Genomic DNA, 16,223 nt, shown 5'->3' on the forward strand with positions numbered 1-16,223 from the left:
GCTGAAAGCTCCTGTGTTGAACTAGCTTGTCCATTGAAATTCCAAGTCATTGTTTCCAAAGATTACTTTCCAGTGTGTTCTGTGTCTGGCATTTTCTCAAGTAGTTACTCAATTTTAAGGTCTGTTTTAAAAGTCAAATTGACCCACCACACTTTGTATAGAGCTGTTTGAATGGTTTTTATTACAGTTTAAATAGCAAACCCATAGCAAAGTGAGGCAGAGCATTTTAGGAGTTTATACACAGTTGTGACAGCTGATTTAACTGCAGCACTTCTATTGCTATCAAAAAGCTCATATCTGAGACAAGAAAGTGGGAAGGAGGAAATAAAACATAAACCTATTTTCATCTTTCAAAGTATGCTCTAAGTTTTGCCATATGAAGGCAATTTTCATAATTTTTTGTATATTTTGTAACTTACTATTTAAATCAGTTAAATACATGCCTACAACTGTAGTAGCAATATTTTTTCAGTATGTCACTGATTTTAGTCGAGATGTTCTTTCCTTAAATGGGCATTTAAGGATAGAATCAGCAGATCTTGGGGTTCTGCTACTTTTTTAAAGATCAGCATAAATATGACAAGACTTCTTTGTTAGCTATCACAACTAGCATTTTAAATACTGTCCCACTTAAATGCTTTCTTAAATAAAATAATACACTGCCTAAACCAATTTATTTTAGCCTATCATGTTATTTTGAACTCTATGAAACTTGTTACTTCAAATATCCAGGCCCACCCAGTTAGTTACTTATTTTGAGGGGAAACTTAATTTAAATTAATATGTACTATTACTTCCTAAACAACTGCATCAATCATGAACTTAAATATTTCAGTTAAAATTCAATTTTTTCTTTGTAATGTAGTAGTTGCTCTATTCTGTTTTCATGGATTTTTCTTTCTTCTGTTTTAGTTTTCCTGTCATTAGTCTCCTCCTATCACTTCTTACTTTTGCAAACATTCTGAAACAAAAGTAAGATTTACATCTCTAATTACTTATAATGCTTTTATTTAGTATCTGGAAAACATCTGATGTTTAGGTTTTAAATATATTGCCTAGTCTTACTTTACAGTACCTAATTTATAGTACAGTAATTTACAGTACTTAATTGCAAAGTATTATCTGTAGGTCCAACTTTCAATATCCTAAAATATTCCAGTTCCAAATTTGATAATTACATTTTTGCTGTTGAAGACTTCTTCAAACCTGTCAGTGAGTGTCATGAAGTTTGGATTGCTTTTGTTTTCTTCTATATTACAGCTTTTTATGAACAAATTCTTTTTTATGTAAGTGCCTTAGTTAACATACTTTGAGTGTTACATTAATTCCAAACATTGTGATTTAAAGTGTCCTGTCATGCAACATGTTTTACTTAGGAACAGCTTATCTTCAAAATACTGAAAGATGAGCAAGTTCAAGCAGTGTTACATGAAGAGTCAAAGTATGTGACATACTAAAAAAAAATGTACAGTTTCAGATTAAAAACATTATAAATTCCTTGTGATTTAGTATCAAGAAGAAATGCATATAACTTCAGTTTGCTTAAGCAAACAGCAATACATACATATTGTTATATATTGTGCTACATATTGCAGACTTAACATATTATGTAGTCTCTTTATTCTGCTTATGGTTTCATGTGTTCATCACTGGCTTTCTCTTCCCCATGAAACACAAAAGTTCTCTTTACAGGTGGACCATTAGTCAGAGAATGACTGACTGCCCAGATGGGTGGCAGAGTGTGACTAAAATTCACAGTCTCTTGGGTCATCTTCAAAACACTTTTAAAAAATAGAAAAATTTAAAGCCAGACTTTCTCCACCCAGTTATACTGGTCAGTGGACATCCTGGGTCCTCTCTGCTGTCCTGTATCAGTTAAGTGCAGGGAAGGTCACTGTTAGGGGCAGTTGCAGAGGTCTTCTAGTTACATGGCTCTGTTCTGAAATAGCCTGATATATGTAGGCATGCTGGAGAGAAACACTGCTGGGTTTTCCTAAAAGTCTTGTTTGAAATTCATTTCACAGCCTACCCAGAGAATCCAAATTTGTGTTTTATCTAGTTTTCTATTTAAAGCCTACATTTTTGCAGGCAACAGTGTTGACTTTGAATATTTATGTTTTCAGGCTTGTGCTTTTCCTGGTTTTTGTTGACTGAATGAGCCCAGTTCCTTCAAATTCTTTGTCTTGATATTTAATGCCCTATTTGTTTTGCACTCTGCCGACGTTTTCTAAACTTCAGTGTAGAACACAGACTGAACACATTACTTCAATTTTGTCATTACCTGCACTGTCCTGGTTTAATGCAGTGCACCTTTTAAAATGTACCAAAATGACATTACATTGATGTTACATGTGGTCATCTGCTGCTTCAGTTTAATTCCCTAATCTTTCTCTGCAATGCTGCAACCTAACTGATTATTTTCATTTTATTAATAGTACTTCAGAATTTTATTAATTAGTTTTTAATGGAATTTTCTCTTAATTGAGTTTTAGCGGGTTTGATTTTTTCATCATTGATTTGGCTTGTTCTCTGACTTATCTTTCTGTGCTTCTTGTGTTTCCTGATCAATCACTATTCCTCTCTGTCAGTGCTTAGGCCCAGTGGTCAGAAAGATTGAGGTCTTTGTGTTTGTAGCTTGGTAGATGTAGCTGTAGTTTGGTGTAGGAAGTCATTATCCCCTTCTCATCGCCAGAATTTTTTGTGGCACTTTGCCGTTATGCTCTTGTTTCATGTTTCACCTCCCTTGCCATCTCTGTATTCCACCTCTTTAATCAACGTTGTCATTGAGTGATGCTAGATGCATCAGTATCCTTGGATATCTCTCTTCTCATTTGTTATCATGTTTTGTCATGAAGCATGTACTTGGAATAACTCCTATTGTTTTTATTCTAAATGCATGTTACTTTGTTTCTACTGTGTATGACTCCTCTAGTGCACTTTCATTATTATAATGGTTATAACTTCAAAAATGGCTACAATCACATTGTAAGTATGATTGGAAGTTGGGAACTGAGGAACTAAGTCTTGTGGTTTTATGCCTAAAGAATTTGTGAGTATAAAGCTGAACGGGCATACAAACCAAGTTTGGTTGCTGCCTGGTTGTCTACTAGCAAAAGTGCTTCTGCAAATGTTATTTGCCTTGTACTAGAAACAGGTTTATCTTTTTACTAATTTTGGGTTTCCAGAAATGTTTGAGATAGTTCAGAAAAGTGGAAATCTGACTTTTCATAAAGCATAATTAACTCTGCAATATTTGTCAAACGGAAGAAGCTATGTCTTCTGGAACTACTGTAGAATGTTCTATTTCTGCTAATTATGATTTAATTTCTGGAATGCAGTGGGATGTCCACCTGTGAAAATTAATTTTCTTCATCTTCATGTGAAAAACTGTATTAATAGACTTGTTTCTCTGGTTATATGTAGGACCAAGGTTACTTTCTTGTGCATGTAGAATGAATGCGAAAGGATGCATGGTGGTCTTCATGAATAAACTGGCACTGACTTACTCAGCTTGCATTTTCATGAGAGATATAGCATGAATGCTTTTATTTGCTTATTCAACACTGGCTGAATAATTTCTTAATACTGTCTTTCTAAAGATGCAGTAATTGTTTCTGAACACCAATGAATTTTTATGTTTTTTGAAATATCTAACATAAACAGTTACTTACGAAGCTTAATTTGTTTGCTCCTTGGTAACAAATTAACGTACAATTTAAAATATGTAACTGCTAATATACAGTGCCTTGGAAAACTGTATGAAGTGAAACTTGGTCTTTTATAAACTGAGACTGCACCTTTAAAATAAAGATTTATTAATAACTTTTATTAATGCTCTTATACAGCTATGACAGTAAATCACCAACAGCTTGCATTGCAAATTGCTGATTATTTTTCTTTTAATAATATGCTGCATGTAGACAAAGATGACCTGTCCCCAACTGCTGAGGTTTGGGATGTAGACCAGGGACTAATAAGTAAACTGAAGGAACAGTACAAGAAGGAACGAAAGGGGAAGAAAGGGGTAAAGAGTAAGTGCAGATTCTGAATCTTGTAATGCAACACTTTTTTGCCTATTTATATAGAAGACATTTTTTTCTCACAAGTTCTGTTTGTTGTTTTGTTTGGTTTTGTTTTTTTCATTGAACATCATTTTCTGTAATGGGGGCAACCAACTTTAACTTTCTACCTGCTGAATGTGAATGTCAAAACTTCTGACAGCCATTTCATTAATGAGAAATGTTGAAAAGACAAAAATTCAAAGTTAAAGAAGTGAAGAGAATTAAATCATAGGAATATTCGTGTGAAAATAATGAACAACCTGCATTTTGAGGACATTCCTAGTCTGAAAAATTTAAACTTCATCTGCTTCTTAAAGTGTAATATTGTGATACTGTATTGGGACTGGTGGTTGTTGGGCTCTTTTTGAGGGTGGTGGGGTGGGTTTTGTATTTGCTTTTTGTTCTTGGGGTTTTTTTTTTTAATATGAGCTTGAATCAATCTGTAATTGCTATTTATGAGCTTGTGATTATTTTTACAGCTTCAGGCATAGAGAATTAGGAAATGCCTGTAATGTAAATATGAACTTTTTGATGGCTTTATTTAGGAGATAATCTTTATTTTATAGTGCCCTTACTTTCCTGTGTATTTACCAACATTTTATTTGATATCCCTTTACTCTCTGAGTTTTCTGACCAGTTCACCTATTTTTATCTATGTAGTTTAAACCAAACGTCAGGTTTGAACTACCTGATAAAAATGCTTTTGGAAATTATGTACTCAACTATACAAAGTTCTTAGTGCATAAAGTGGTATTAAATCTGTCATAGAATGGTTTGTCTTGGAAGGGACATTAAAGATAATTTAATTCCAGCCCCCTTGCCATGGGTGGGGAACAGGTTGTTCAGAGCCCCATCCGACCTGTGCTTGAACACTTCAGGGATGGAGCACCCACAACTACTCTGAACTCCTGTTCCAGTGCCTCACCACTCCTACAGTAAAGAACTTCTTCATAATATCCAGTCTAGACCTACCCTTTTAGTTTAAATCCCTTCCATACTTCTGGACTCACTGCAGCAGGTCCATGTCCTTCCTGTGCTGGCACCCAGAGCTGGATCAGCACTGCAGGTGGGCTCTGAGCAGAGCAGAGCAGAGGGGCACAATCCCCTCCCTGGCCCTGCTGCCCACGGGGCTCTGGATGCAGCCCAGGACACGTTTGGCTCTCTGGGCTGGGAGTGCCCATGGCTGGGTCATGTCCAGCCTCTCCCCCAGCAGCCCCCCCAAGTCCTTCTGGGCAGGGCTGCTCCACCTGTTCATCCCCAGCCTGTGCTGACAGCGGGGATTGCCCCAGCCCAGGGGCAGCACCAGCACCTGCTCTTGTTAAACCTCATGAGGTTCCCATGGACCTGCTCCTGGAGCTTATCCAGGTCCCTCTGGGTGCCATCCCATGTTGCTTTAGAGAAGCTCCCATGATGGCTGTGCTTTTATTTTGGAAGTATTTTTTAACATTTGCTAGAGATAACTAGGAAAAAAAACCTGTTCCTCAGTTTGAAAACTTGTATAGGTATGCACTAAGCAAATTACATGATAATTAAAATATAACACATGCTGAAGAATTCCGTAATTATTAAGATTTGAATTTACTTTGTAACATGCGACATTTACAGGCAGTTAGTGCATGTTGGTTGTTTTTTCAGCATTTTTGCATGACTTGTGCATACACATTAACTTAAAAGCTTGGTCAAAGCAAAGATTTTCAGCTAGTCTTTGCTTTAATGAGAGCCTACAGTAGTCATCTGCATGCTAATGTGTATCAGCATTTAACATGTAAATCAGAAGTTGGCATCAAATTCGCATGAAATGTTTGGTAGGATTAGAAATTTATTTTTAATACCAAAATGGACTTCTTTTATTTGATATTTTCTTACTAAGTTCTTTACATTTTAGACTTTTTGAACCATAGTGGCTGCAAAGTAACAGGAAGTTTTCTCCATCTAAAGGAATTTTGAAATCTTTAGTTCACAGAAGTCAATATTTAGGAGACAACTGTGTGTGATGGTGCTGAGAAGTGACATAAGTAATTGTTTAGCATTTTGAGTTTTAAGTTTGAAATCTCTTGGGAAACTCTGAACACATGTAGTGTTACTAGGTGGATTGTGAGATTCTTTGATTGTCACATTCATGATAGTTTCTGATTAAAAATTAGCATCTAAATCACTGAGCTAAGTGGATGAGAAAGCTCCACACACAGAGTAAAAGTATGCATTCAAGGTTGGGCAGATTTATTTAAATACAATTTTGTAGGCTTTTTTTCAGCTTTTTAACGTTCTGAAAATCATGTTGAAGGGCTTTTTTATTCCTGCTGCTGATGTCTGGTCATTTGAGAACTTCATTCTGAATACATATCTCTTCCTTTGCTCTTCAGTGTTTTTACTTCTATCAGCATTTATTTCGAGTACCATCAGAATTTATCTGCATGGTAGATATATAATCATAAGCATCCAACAAATGTGCATTAGATGTCATCTCTTGCAATATTTTGAAGACAGCAAATAAGACAGACATTCTGATGGGTTCTTTTGTTGGTTATGCATCTGGTATCTGACATAATCTGTATTTACACTGTAACATAACTGGGCAGACACAGCCCTGTCCCCAGGTAGGGAAACTTTCGTTCCACACATACACATAAATAAGTGAACAGAAAAAGATCTGATTCTATATTGATATTTCTCTACTTTGTATCCCTCTGTTTTCTTTTGGGTGGAACACCTTAATTGAGGTCATCTTCTGTCGACATATGTTTCCATTAAGTAACGCTCTTGTTTTCTGGGGAGAAAGAGGATGTCTGTCCAGATAGTCACCATGTTATGTAAAAATATTACCTCTTTATGAAAGGATCTTTAAAAATACCCCACCAGAACAATAACATAAATTCACCACCCCACTCTTTGATTTCCTTTACAATGTCAGCTGTAAAATAATGTAAAATCTGTTTATTAAAGAGTTCTTGTGTTAAAAAAACAGAGAAGCAGAGAAACAAACCACACCTATCCTGGACTTACTGTGATACATAGGTAAGGAGTTAGGTTTGATTTCTTCAAAAGTAGGCTTCTCTTTTCAGTGATATGCTGAATTTAAGGCCTATTTCTTGCCCAAGTTTGATAAGATCAATTTTGGCAAGTAAGTCAGGGGATGACTGTTTTTCAGATATAACCTGTCACCTTTGCAGGATATAACAGGAGGTGTTGTAGTTCTCATTTCATTCTATCAAGTCAGCATAATGTGTTCTCAGTTTGAAAGTTTTCACATCTTGCATATATATATATATATGTATGTATCACTGTTGAAATTAAGGTAATTTTACTGGTTTTCCTTAGCTTTTTGCACTTCTTAAAATTTCTGCTCTTTTGCTTCAGTTTAATTGTTCTGTACTTAAAATGTATCCATTCCATTTGCTTTCCTACCCTTGATTTGTGGAAATAGTGTAATAGTTGATAGGAGTGAAAACAGATCTGAATTTTACCATCTTCATTACTGTCAGCTGTTCTTGACATGTAAGAATCTCTGTGTTTTATTCAGACTTGGGCTAATACATCTTGGACCTAATTCTGCTTAAGGCTTCTCAGACAAAAACTTTTCATCACTAAATATTCAGTTATCTATTTCATTTTTTATCTCTGAAGGACTGTACACTGAGATGGTACTGTAACTTTCGCTTCTGTTCATACCAGCTCTATCATTTTTTTTTGTCCTTGGCATTTTTGAGGGTAAAAAGGTCATCCCATTTTGTGCCTTGAACATTGCTTATGCAGAGATGGCACATTCTTTTCGTTAGAAATCTCCTTGTAACATTTAAAATACTTGAACAGTATTATGTTCAAGTACGATTACTTGAACAGTAATATGAAGGTATAACTTGAACTTACTTGAGAGCAGAAACTTGTGCAATCTTCTGTAGTGGTGGCACAGTGTTGAATATTGGCATGTTTTTCAGTGTGAAATGCACAGAAGTTGTTTGGAACAGCAGCTGCTCCTTTGTAAACTTCTCTCTGTATTGCATGATGATTGAGGACTGTTCTCAGGTTATGCCTGAAGGACAAGAAGTGCCCAAACATACTCAAAAATGCTAAAAGGCAGGGCTATCAGTCCCCTAGTTAGGGACAAATTAAATGAATGGCTGCTTAAAGGTAGCAGAGCAGCAGGGCTACTTTTAGTTTCTTCTGAATATGCTTCAAGGCAGACTTCTCATGCTCATATGTTTGGCATGAAAGCACCTTGAGAAGATGCTTTCAGTTTAGATAGAGTAGGAGTTTATAAGCCATTTTTGGCATTTTGCATCAATGTGTTGAACAGTTCATATGTATCAACGTGGAGAAGACAAATGGTGTTTTCTCTTCTGGAAACAAAGGATTTGTTAAACAGTTTAAGGTCCCAGTCATGACTTTTATCCTGTCATTTTATTGATTGCTCTATATTCTGTCTCCAAGAATACATCTGCTGCTGGTCACAGTAGACGCCTGGCTGATTGGAATAAAGACAAAAACAGGCTTTGTAGTCTGTATGGTGTAGAGATCTGGCCATTTTAAGAGTGACTTTTCTTACATGAGATCTCACCTGCTGGCTCCAGTATTAAGTACTGTACTTAAGAAATTAAATCCTTTCCATATAGTGCCTGTTAGGAAAAAAAAAAAAAAAAAAAGGATGTTGGTTCAAAAGAGATTTCTCATTATTATTTTATGTTCACTTCATTAGCTGGGATCACAGGTTTCTAGACATAATTCTACAGGAGAGTGAAATGAAACTTAACCGCTCAAGTGATCTGTTATATGAGGAAAACTTTTGGAAGCCAGTTTTATTCTCGATTGCTTCTGGGTAGCAGATTTTGTTTATTAAACTAGAATACTAAGTGTTCCATAAAGGAAAGAAAAGATACCAAAAGCAGAATAAACATAAATATAGGGAGTTTTATTACTTGGCAAAATGAGAATGTTTTGCAAATATTATTGAGAATAGCATCCTCCTAGGGATATGTGAGGTATATTTGCTATAATTCTGCTTCAATAAATGTTTTTTGTTGTCATCCCTCTCTGCAGGGAATTCTCCATTATCTTTAGAGAATTCCGTTATTCCTGGATGCTATTTTTGAACACATTGATTTAAACTAGTAAGATCTGAAATGATCAGATACTTTTTGAAAGGGTATATTTTAGTGTTGAACTGTTTGAATGAACAGTTCTGATTTTGATAAGTCATCTGTAATCATAGTATTTATATCTACTTTTTTGACAATAAAGGCTTTGGTTTAGTTTCAGTTTCCCCTTTAATAAATGTGAGATGTGTCACCTCAGTATAAGAACTTGTTCACCAATGCTTCCTTTGCTAAATGGTCTGCAATATCTCTGCTTGCAGTCCCAGGAAGGGCTGTTCTTAGTGGTTAAATTTTGGTTATGTCTTTCATAATTATGGATTGTTTTCTGTAAAGAATTTTTTTCACTGAAATACACTTTATATGATTAAAGCTTTGACTTTTTGACATGGAAGCTATAAAGGTGAAAACAGGAATGGTTTTAGTAATTTAAAGATATTTTAAATTATGCTATTTTTGTTTGCTAATGTCTACATATTAATTAAATGTACATATAATTCAAAATGCTTTGTTTCTAGAAGCTTGCTTTTATAATAACTGTAATCTAATCTACATCAGCAGTTTCATACAGTGGTGGAAGCATTCTTGCTCCTGTGTTTAACAAACACTTTGTACAATTTAAATACCATTCAAAGCAGGGAAAGTTAATTGTTCGTTGCACCCCCATTATGAGTTGTCTGTACTTTTGCTCTCATTTTAAAGCTTATTTTTAATTTGCACTGTTTTTTAATGTTAAATTGTTTAGTATAGTTAAAGTTGTGTAATATTATTAGAAAATGTTTAATTCGTACGTTTTTTTGTTTAATAGTGAATGCTCTTTTAGTATTTGGCTTGACTTCTCAGTAGGGCTGTAAGATGATATTTTTTCTCTTTCCTACAGGAAAATGTAGAATAGATCTGCAGAACACAAAGGAGTTATTCTTTGATTTAGTGAATTAAAATTGTTTGCATGTAGTTTTCAGATTTGATGTATTAACTCTTGCTTTTGATTTCCAAAATATTACTAAACAAAAGCAAAGCAACATTTATTTTAAGGAGATCCCATCAGTAATTATTCTTATTTAATGGATTTTTAGACTTCAGTGAAGTCTAGGGGTAGCAATCAAATGAATTTTTGCTGCTGACATTAATTTACAGGAGTCAACAGGACAAAACTTCACGACATGATAGCTGATCTGGGCGATGATGAGATACCCCACATCCCTTCAGGAATCATTAATCAATCTAGGTCACCCTCTTCTAGAATGACTGATCATGAAGGTGCAAGAGCAGAGGAAGGTACAAAAAATTCAGCTACTTACTATATTTCAGGAGATTTCTTTTAGAAAGCACACACTGTAATTTATTATCCCCACTGTAAAGCTTAATGCAGTTGCAGATTGCCACAATATTATTTTACTTGCAATTCTTCCCAAATGGTTTTATGAGAATATGGCTTCAATTTCTGTGGCTTATCATAACTCACCATTATTTCATAAGTTTTTTAAAATAACTTCATGTACAGCAGTGTGTTCTGACACTATTCACTATTAAATCCTTGTTTAGAGACACCCCCCATTAGCAAAACCTTTCACAAATAGGTTGTTATTTATTGAGGAGAAAAAAGGTGAGTATTAACATTTGATGCACAGTTTGGGTTTTAAAATGAAAGGTGGTGGTTTAAGTTATGGGATTAATTAGTTTCTTTTCCTCAAATATAATGTTCTCTTTTATAAAATTCCCTTGGTCTGCATAGACAAGTTTACAAAGACACTGTTTATTTCTTTACAAAGTATTTATTTAAGTTTCAGGATTATCTTTGGCAATGAAAAGAGATGGCAGGCTATTATATATAAAGTTAAGAATCTTGTATTTGGCTTTTAAATTTTTTTGTTTTAAAGGAATGATTTTTCCTGTATTAGCTTTGAAATTAGAATACCATTATGTAAATTGTCCTCTGCTTAGAACATATTCATTCAAAATACTCAGGTGTATTCAGATTTGGCTCCTTTAGGATGATCTTTGACCCATAAGCCTTGGCACGGTATCAGCTATAGCAGAAATGGAAGTTGCATTACAACTGATTCCAGGAATTTGTTGATTCTTCTGTTCTTTTTCACCCTTAGCCTCACAAATGCCTGTCACCAGGCAAGCAGAAAAAAAACCCAAACCACCATTTCAAGGAGGTTTTTTTTGGTGCCCCCCAAACTGTCATTTTACAACAGACATCTTTTTTACTGCCTTCCTTTTCATCTTTTATTTCCATCTTCAAGATGAAGCAGTATCAAATTGACCTGTGGAGTGCAATTTAAAAAACCTACAAGTGAAAATCCACTTGTTAAAACTTGTAGACACATTTTTAGGTTGTTTTTAGGTTTAGTGTTTACATGCTTTAGGTTGCCTTTAAGCTATGTTTAGGTATTAAGGCCATGTGACCCTACAGTTACGATTTTGTAGGTCAAAATAATCTTTTTGAAGAAATAGATGCTAGATTTGAATTTGATAACGACTGACTTTTATTGCCTGGTTCTTGTAGCACAAATACTGTGTTAATCTTCAAGTAAAGATTGTTCACACTGTGCAAATAAACTGCTTTCATGTTTATATTTTCATGCTGTTTAGTGTGTCCATGTGTTTTTAACTTGTTGTTATAGTTTGCTCTTTATTTATTAAGAGTAATAATAATTAATATCTCTGTCATCTTATCTGCTCATTGTGGTTTCTGCATAGTTTTTAAACTTGAATATTAGAGTATAGAAATTCTGCTATTCCTATCCTGAATGATATGTGGCTTTTTGAGTTTTTGTCTGTACCATATGGTTCAAAGCTGCAAATGAACAGGCTGTGTTGTATTTGAATTCTTTCTAGGTGTGTTACAAGGCCAAATATTTCATTATCATAAAATACAGATTCTGTACCATGCAGTACAAATACAGATTCTACTGAATTATTTATTCAGCTGTGTTCTAAAAGCTAAGATTTCACAGATAACTTTAGGCTTACTTCCTGGGATACATTAGCCTATGCTGATCAGTTTTATCAAACCATAGTTTTCTTGTGACTGTATGAAGTTTTGTGCTACACTTTGAAATATTACAGTTCTGAGGCAGTGGGTGATAATTTTTTTCTTAAAGGGGATTCAGAGAGGACGTGGCTCTAACTGGCTTGCAGTATGTCTTTCATTCCCCTAAAGGTGTAGGAATTTGGTTTTTGGTAGTTTTTTTTCACTTTGAACTGCCTGGTTAGGTATGATGTTATGCCGTAATCATACTTGATAATTTCGGCCATGAAAATTGGTGTTTCCATTTCACCGTATTCTATTGCTTTCAGAAATGGTATCAACTGGATTTTCCATCCAGTGTAGAGAGAATTACTTTTTTCACTGGTTGTTTTTCAGTTTTAATATCTATAAATTGCAGAGGTGTCAATCTACAGATTGACAGACAAAAAGCAGTAACAGCTAACTGCTTGGTGTACCAAATATTAACAGCTGGTTTTGGTGTCTCACGTATTAACTTTGTGAGAAACAAGGTTAAGATGTCCTGTTGTACAGTACATATCAACAGCCTATATGAACATACACATCTGATCAGAGATTAAAGCAGTTTCAGTTGGTCCAAGTATTACTGCTTGATTTTGACGTAATTATCTATGATGTCAAGAACTTGAAGGTAAGAAGTGCTGGTTAGGATTGGCTAAGTAAATATTTAATTACACAATTTTATATTTCAATATTTATTTCACCTAGTTTCACCTACAAAGGAACTTGTATTATCACATTCTTACATTATATTTATTGATTGCAAACTCAGTTAAGCATTTATATTATGCTGTGAGAATAATACTGTACTGTGTGTTAGAAAAATATTTGGATTTTTTTTTTAGATGAAAAGCATTAAAAAGTCACTTATTTATCTATCATTTGCATATATCTATTGATGCATTGTTTTGGTATGTGAAGATGTGGGTCTTTATTTTTAGTAGCTGTGACATCATGCATTTTTCATTGTGTTGCTATTCTGCCTTTTCATTTTTACAAAAGCAGTTTGCAACCATTTTTTAAACTTCTCAAATATGCCTCACTTTAAAATATAAAATTCACAAATAAATTATAGAATGCATTGTACATACATACAGGCAATGCTAGTATTGAGAAATTGTCTTCTGAATTTCAAGTAGCATTAATTTTGAAGCTTTAGAGCTTCAAAAGATATAGTCAGGCATGGAAACAAAACTAGATGAATTTGTAGTATAAGTTTTTTGATGTGGTGGTCCTTAATTTTTATTAGAAAGCATAGGAAAGTTGATCTGTTAAGGTTAATTTCACCAAGAATTAGAATGACATGTTATGGGGCTTATCTATACCTTGGGGGCCTGTCCTAAAGATGAAATAGGAGTAACAGGAGAGTAAAGAGGTGTTTTGTAGGAATATGTCTTTCTTGAAATACAAGTGGTTTGTAGTAGGCTCTCAAATGTAGAGTTTTAGTAAATTATTAATGGAAATGAAAAGCTTATTCATTTTAGGGCATGATAAGCCATTTTGGGCTGTTAATGTAATGTAGCATTCTTATGAGTCAAACCTCTGTATGGATTGTGAATATTTTTACAAGAGGTGATTGTGCATAGTTAGAATATTGTTTGCTCTTTTTATACAGTTGTAGGAACAGCAATCTGTATTCTTACATAGATTATGTTCTTAGATTCCCACAAACGATTGTGTTGACTGCTTATGAAGTTACATCTCTTTATAGTACAGTAGTTCTGAAGCATTAGGACCTGTTTTATTCTTGAGAAGTGGTGTATTTTGATCTAGTTGGAGTGGCTCCTCTTTGCCTAGCCCTAGCAGTAGTGTCAGACATCTGTAACTTTACCCCTGGTTTCAGTCACTTTCCTTCATTGGGAGTGGACTGGAGCTCAGTTACCATGCAGGTAGTGGCCATATGGACTAATGGATATATGTATTCTAAACAAGAGTGTGTTAATTATTAGTCCTCTTGTTTGGAACTACTTTTAGAAGACAAAAACCACAGGAAACTGGAAACTGTTTTCTCTGAGATTGAAGAGTTTTCTAGGAAGATTAGAAATAAGGAATGGCATTAAAGTGAGGCTGTAACTCTTTGCCAGATCAGTGAAATTCAAAATTAAGCAAGTTTAGTTTTTCAAGATGGCAAATATCATTTAACATATTATGCAGATGCCTATACTTACTAAAGTTACTAAAGTGCACACATACTTCTTAATTTTACATACTCTACTTAACAAGTGTTGCTATTTCTAAGTGGAAAAGAAAACTGAGAAGTAAAAATAGCTTCTGAAATGTGCTGAAGTGTTACAATGTTTAAGCCTTCATTCCTATTCATTACTGCTAAATTTATACTTGCGGGTTGAGGGAGATTTACAGAATCATTGAAGAGGGTAAAAAAATGGGTGAATATTTTAAACTTTTTTGTTCAGATGTGAATTCATAATGAATGGCTATATATAACTTTTATTCATTCTAAATGATAATTAATAGGAATGTTAAATTTTATTTTGAGGAAGGCATAGCTAGACAACATGAGTATCTGTTGAGTGTACTTTAAAATTAGAATCCAAAATCATTAGTTGAGAAACTAAGAGAGGAAATGAATAAATAATAGATGTTTCCATTTTTTCAGTTGATTGAAAGAACTCAAAATGGAAGAGATTTTTGCAGGAGTCTTTTGCTTAAACGATTAAAAAATACTTCAGTATACAAGTAGAAATATTTGACTAGTATAAAACACAAAGACTTACTTGCAAGTGGATAGAAGGCAGGAAGCATGGTGTAATGAATGAAAAACTCAGCTGAGAATTTGGAGACCTGGGATGTACCTTTGATATTGCAGTGTAAAGTAATGTCAGTCAAGTCACTTGTCAGTATCAAAACCTCTATAAAGTAAGTTGAAATCAAATGACAAAGCATGATACAAGAATTGTGTATATATAATGTGTGTGTGTTTGCACATGTGTGCGTGTTTTCATGCTGTTGTTTTTTTTCTTTTAGTTGGGGCTGTATGTAGTACATACAAGTTCAGTTTTAAACTCTGCTTTGCTGTTAAGTGATGAATAATGCAGCTTTTCATCAGTTTGAATTACTCTATTGAGACTTAAAGAAACTGTTTTGTTCTTTGTAGCTGAGCCAATAACATTTCCACCTGGAGGAGGCAAGTCATTTATTATGGGTTCTGATGATGTGTTGTTAAGTGTACTGGGCCTTGGAGACCTTGCAGACTTGACAGTAACAAATGATGCAGACTATAGTTATGATGTAAGTGCAATTTTATTTTAAAATTCTTTATACAGTTTAACCAGTAATAGTTGGGTCCCTTTTCCTCAACCCTGAACATTAAAGTAATTTGGGTAACCAGAAATGGATTTTTTTCTACATTAATAATTTAATTCAGATTTTGTCATTGGGGAGGGAATGTGTTATGATGTAAAATACATATTCATGTCTTAACATGACCAAAATGACAGTTATACGTTGAAATGGAGTGTTGAGTAGACATGGCATGAAACACAAATACTGATACTAATTTATTTATTTGCTGTCCTTTTGATGAGTAAAGTAGTGTTAACAGCATAGACTTTATATGTAATAGTATATTTCAGATGTAAACTTTTAGGGGGTGTTTTTATTATAATCCAGAGTGTTCTGACATTCCTTCGACCATATTCATGAAGCTTCTACCAATAGTGTTAAACATTTTTCACTGGCTAGTAACATTGGATGGCTGGTTAGGGAAGTGTTCAGGTAAGTTTTGCATGTGGTTTTGTATTTAAAACCTCTTGTATTGGCTGGACTGCAGATTGCAGTTTTGTAGTGTATTGCTGTCTTTTGTGAACTACAAATTCTTAATAAAACAGTGTGCAGCCATTTTGCTTATTCCAAGATGGAGGGATATTTAGAGGCAAACCAGGACTAAACTCAGAAAACATTACAAGGAATATAACTAATACCAACTAATCAAACTGTTACATGAGAATCTGTGCTCCTTGTGACAAAACTATTTTTGCAGTGTGAAGAGTGATGCAGAATAGAGGTTACCTTTGTTCTTGGAAAACTTAAAGCAGA

General features: G+C 34.3%; 1 protein-coding gene across 4 annotated transcripts in view; it reads left to right on the forward strand.

Annotated features, from left to right (window-relative positions):
• The window catches only part of STRN3 (striatin 3), a 59,857-nt gene that overhangs the window by 28,939 nt on the left and 14,695 nt on the right, over window positions 1–16,223 (forward strand). For 2 of the 4 annotated variants that reach the window (XM_083864078.1, XM_083864079.1), the window contains exons 8-10: window positions 3,921–4,031; window positions 10,286–10,426; window positions 15,283–15,416. In XM_083864078.1, coding sequence (XP_083720204.1) covers window positions 3,921–4,031; window positions 10,286–10,426; window positions 15,283–15,416 — 386 coding nt within the window. The remainder of the gene's footprint in view (window positions 1–3,920; window positions 4,032–10,285; window positions 10,427–15,282; window positions 15,417–16,223) is intronic. The other 2 variants (XM_083864080.1, XM_083864081.1) reach the window with 2 other exon arrangements.

The sequence above is a fragment of the Zosterops lateralis genome (genome assembly GCF_965231275.1).
Source record: "Zosterops lateralis genome assembly, chromosome: 6".
NCBI lineage: Eukaryota > Metazoa > Chordata > Aves > Passeriformes > Zosteropidae > Zosterops > Zosterops lateralis.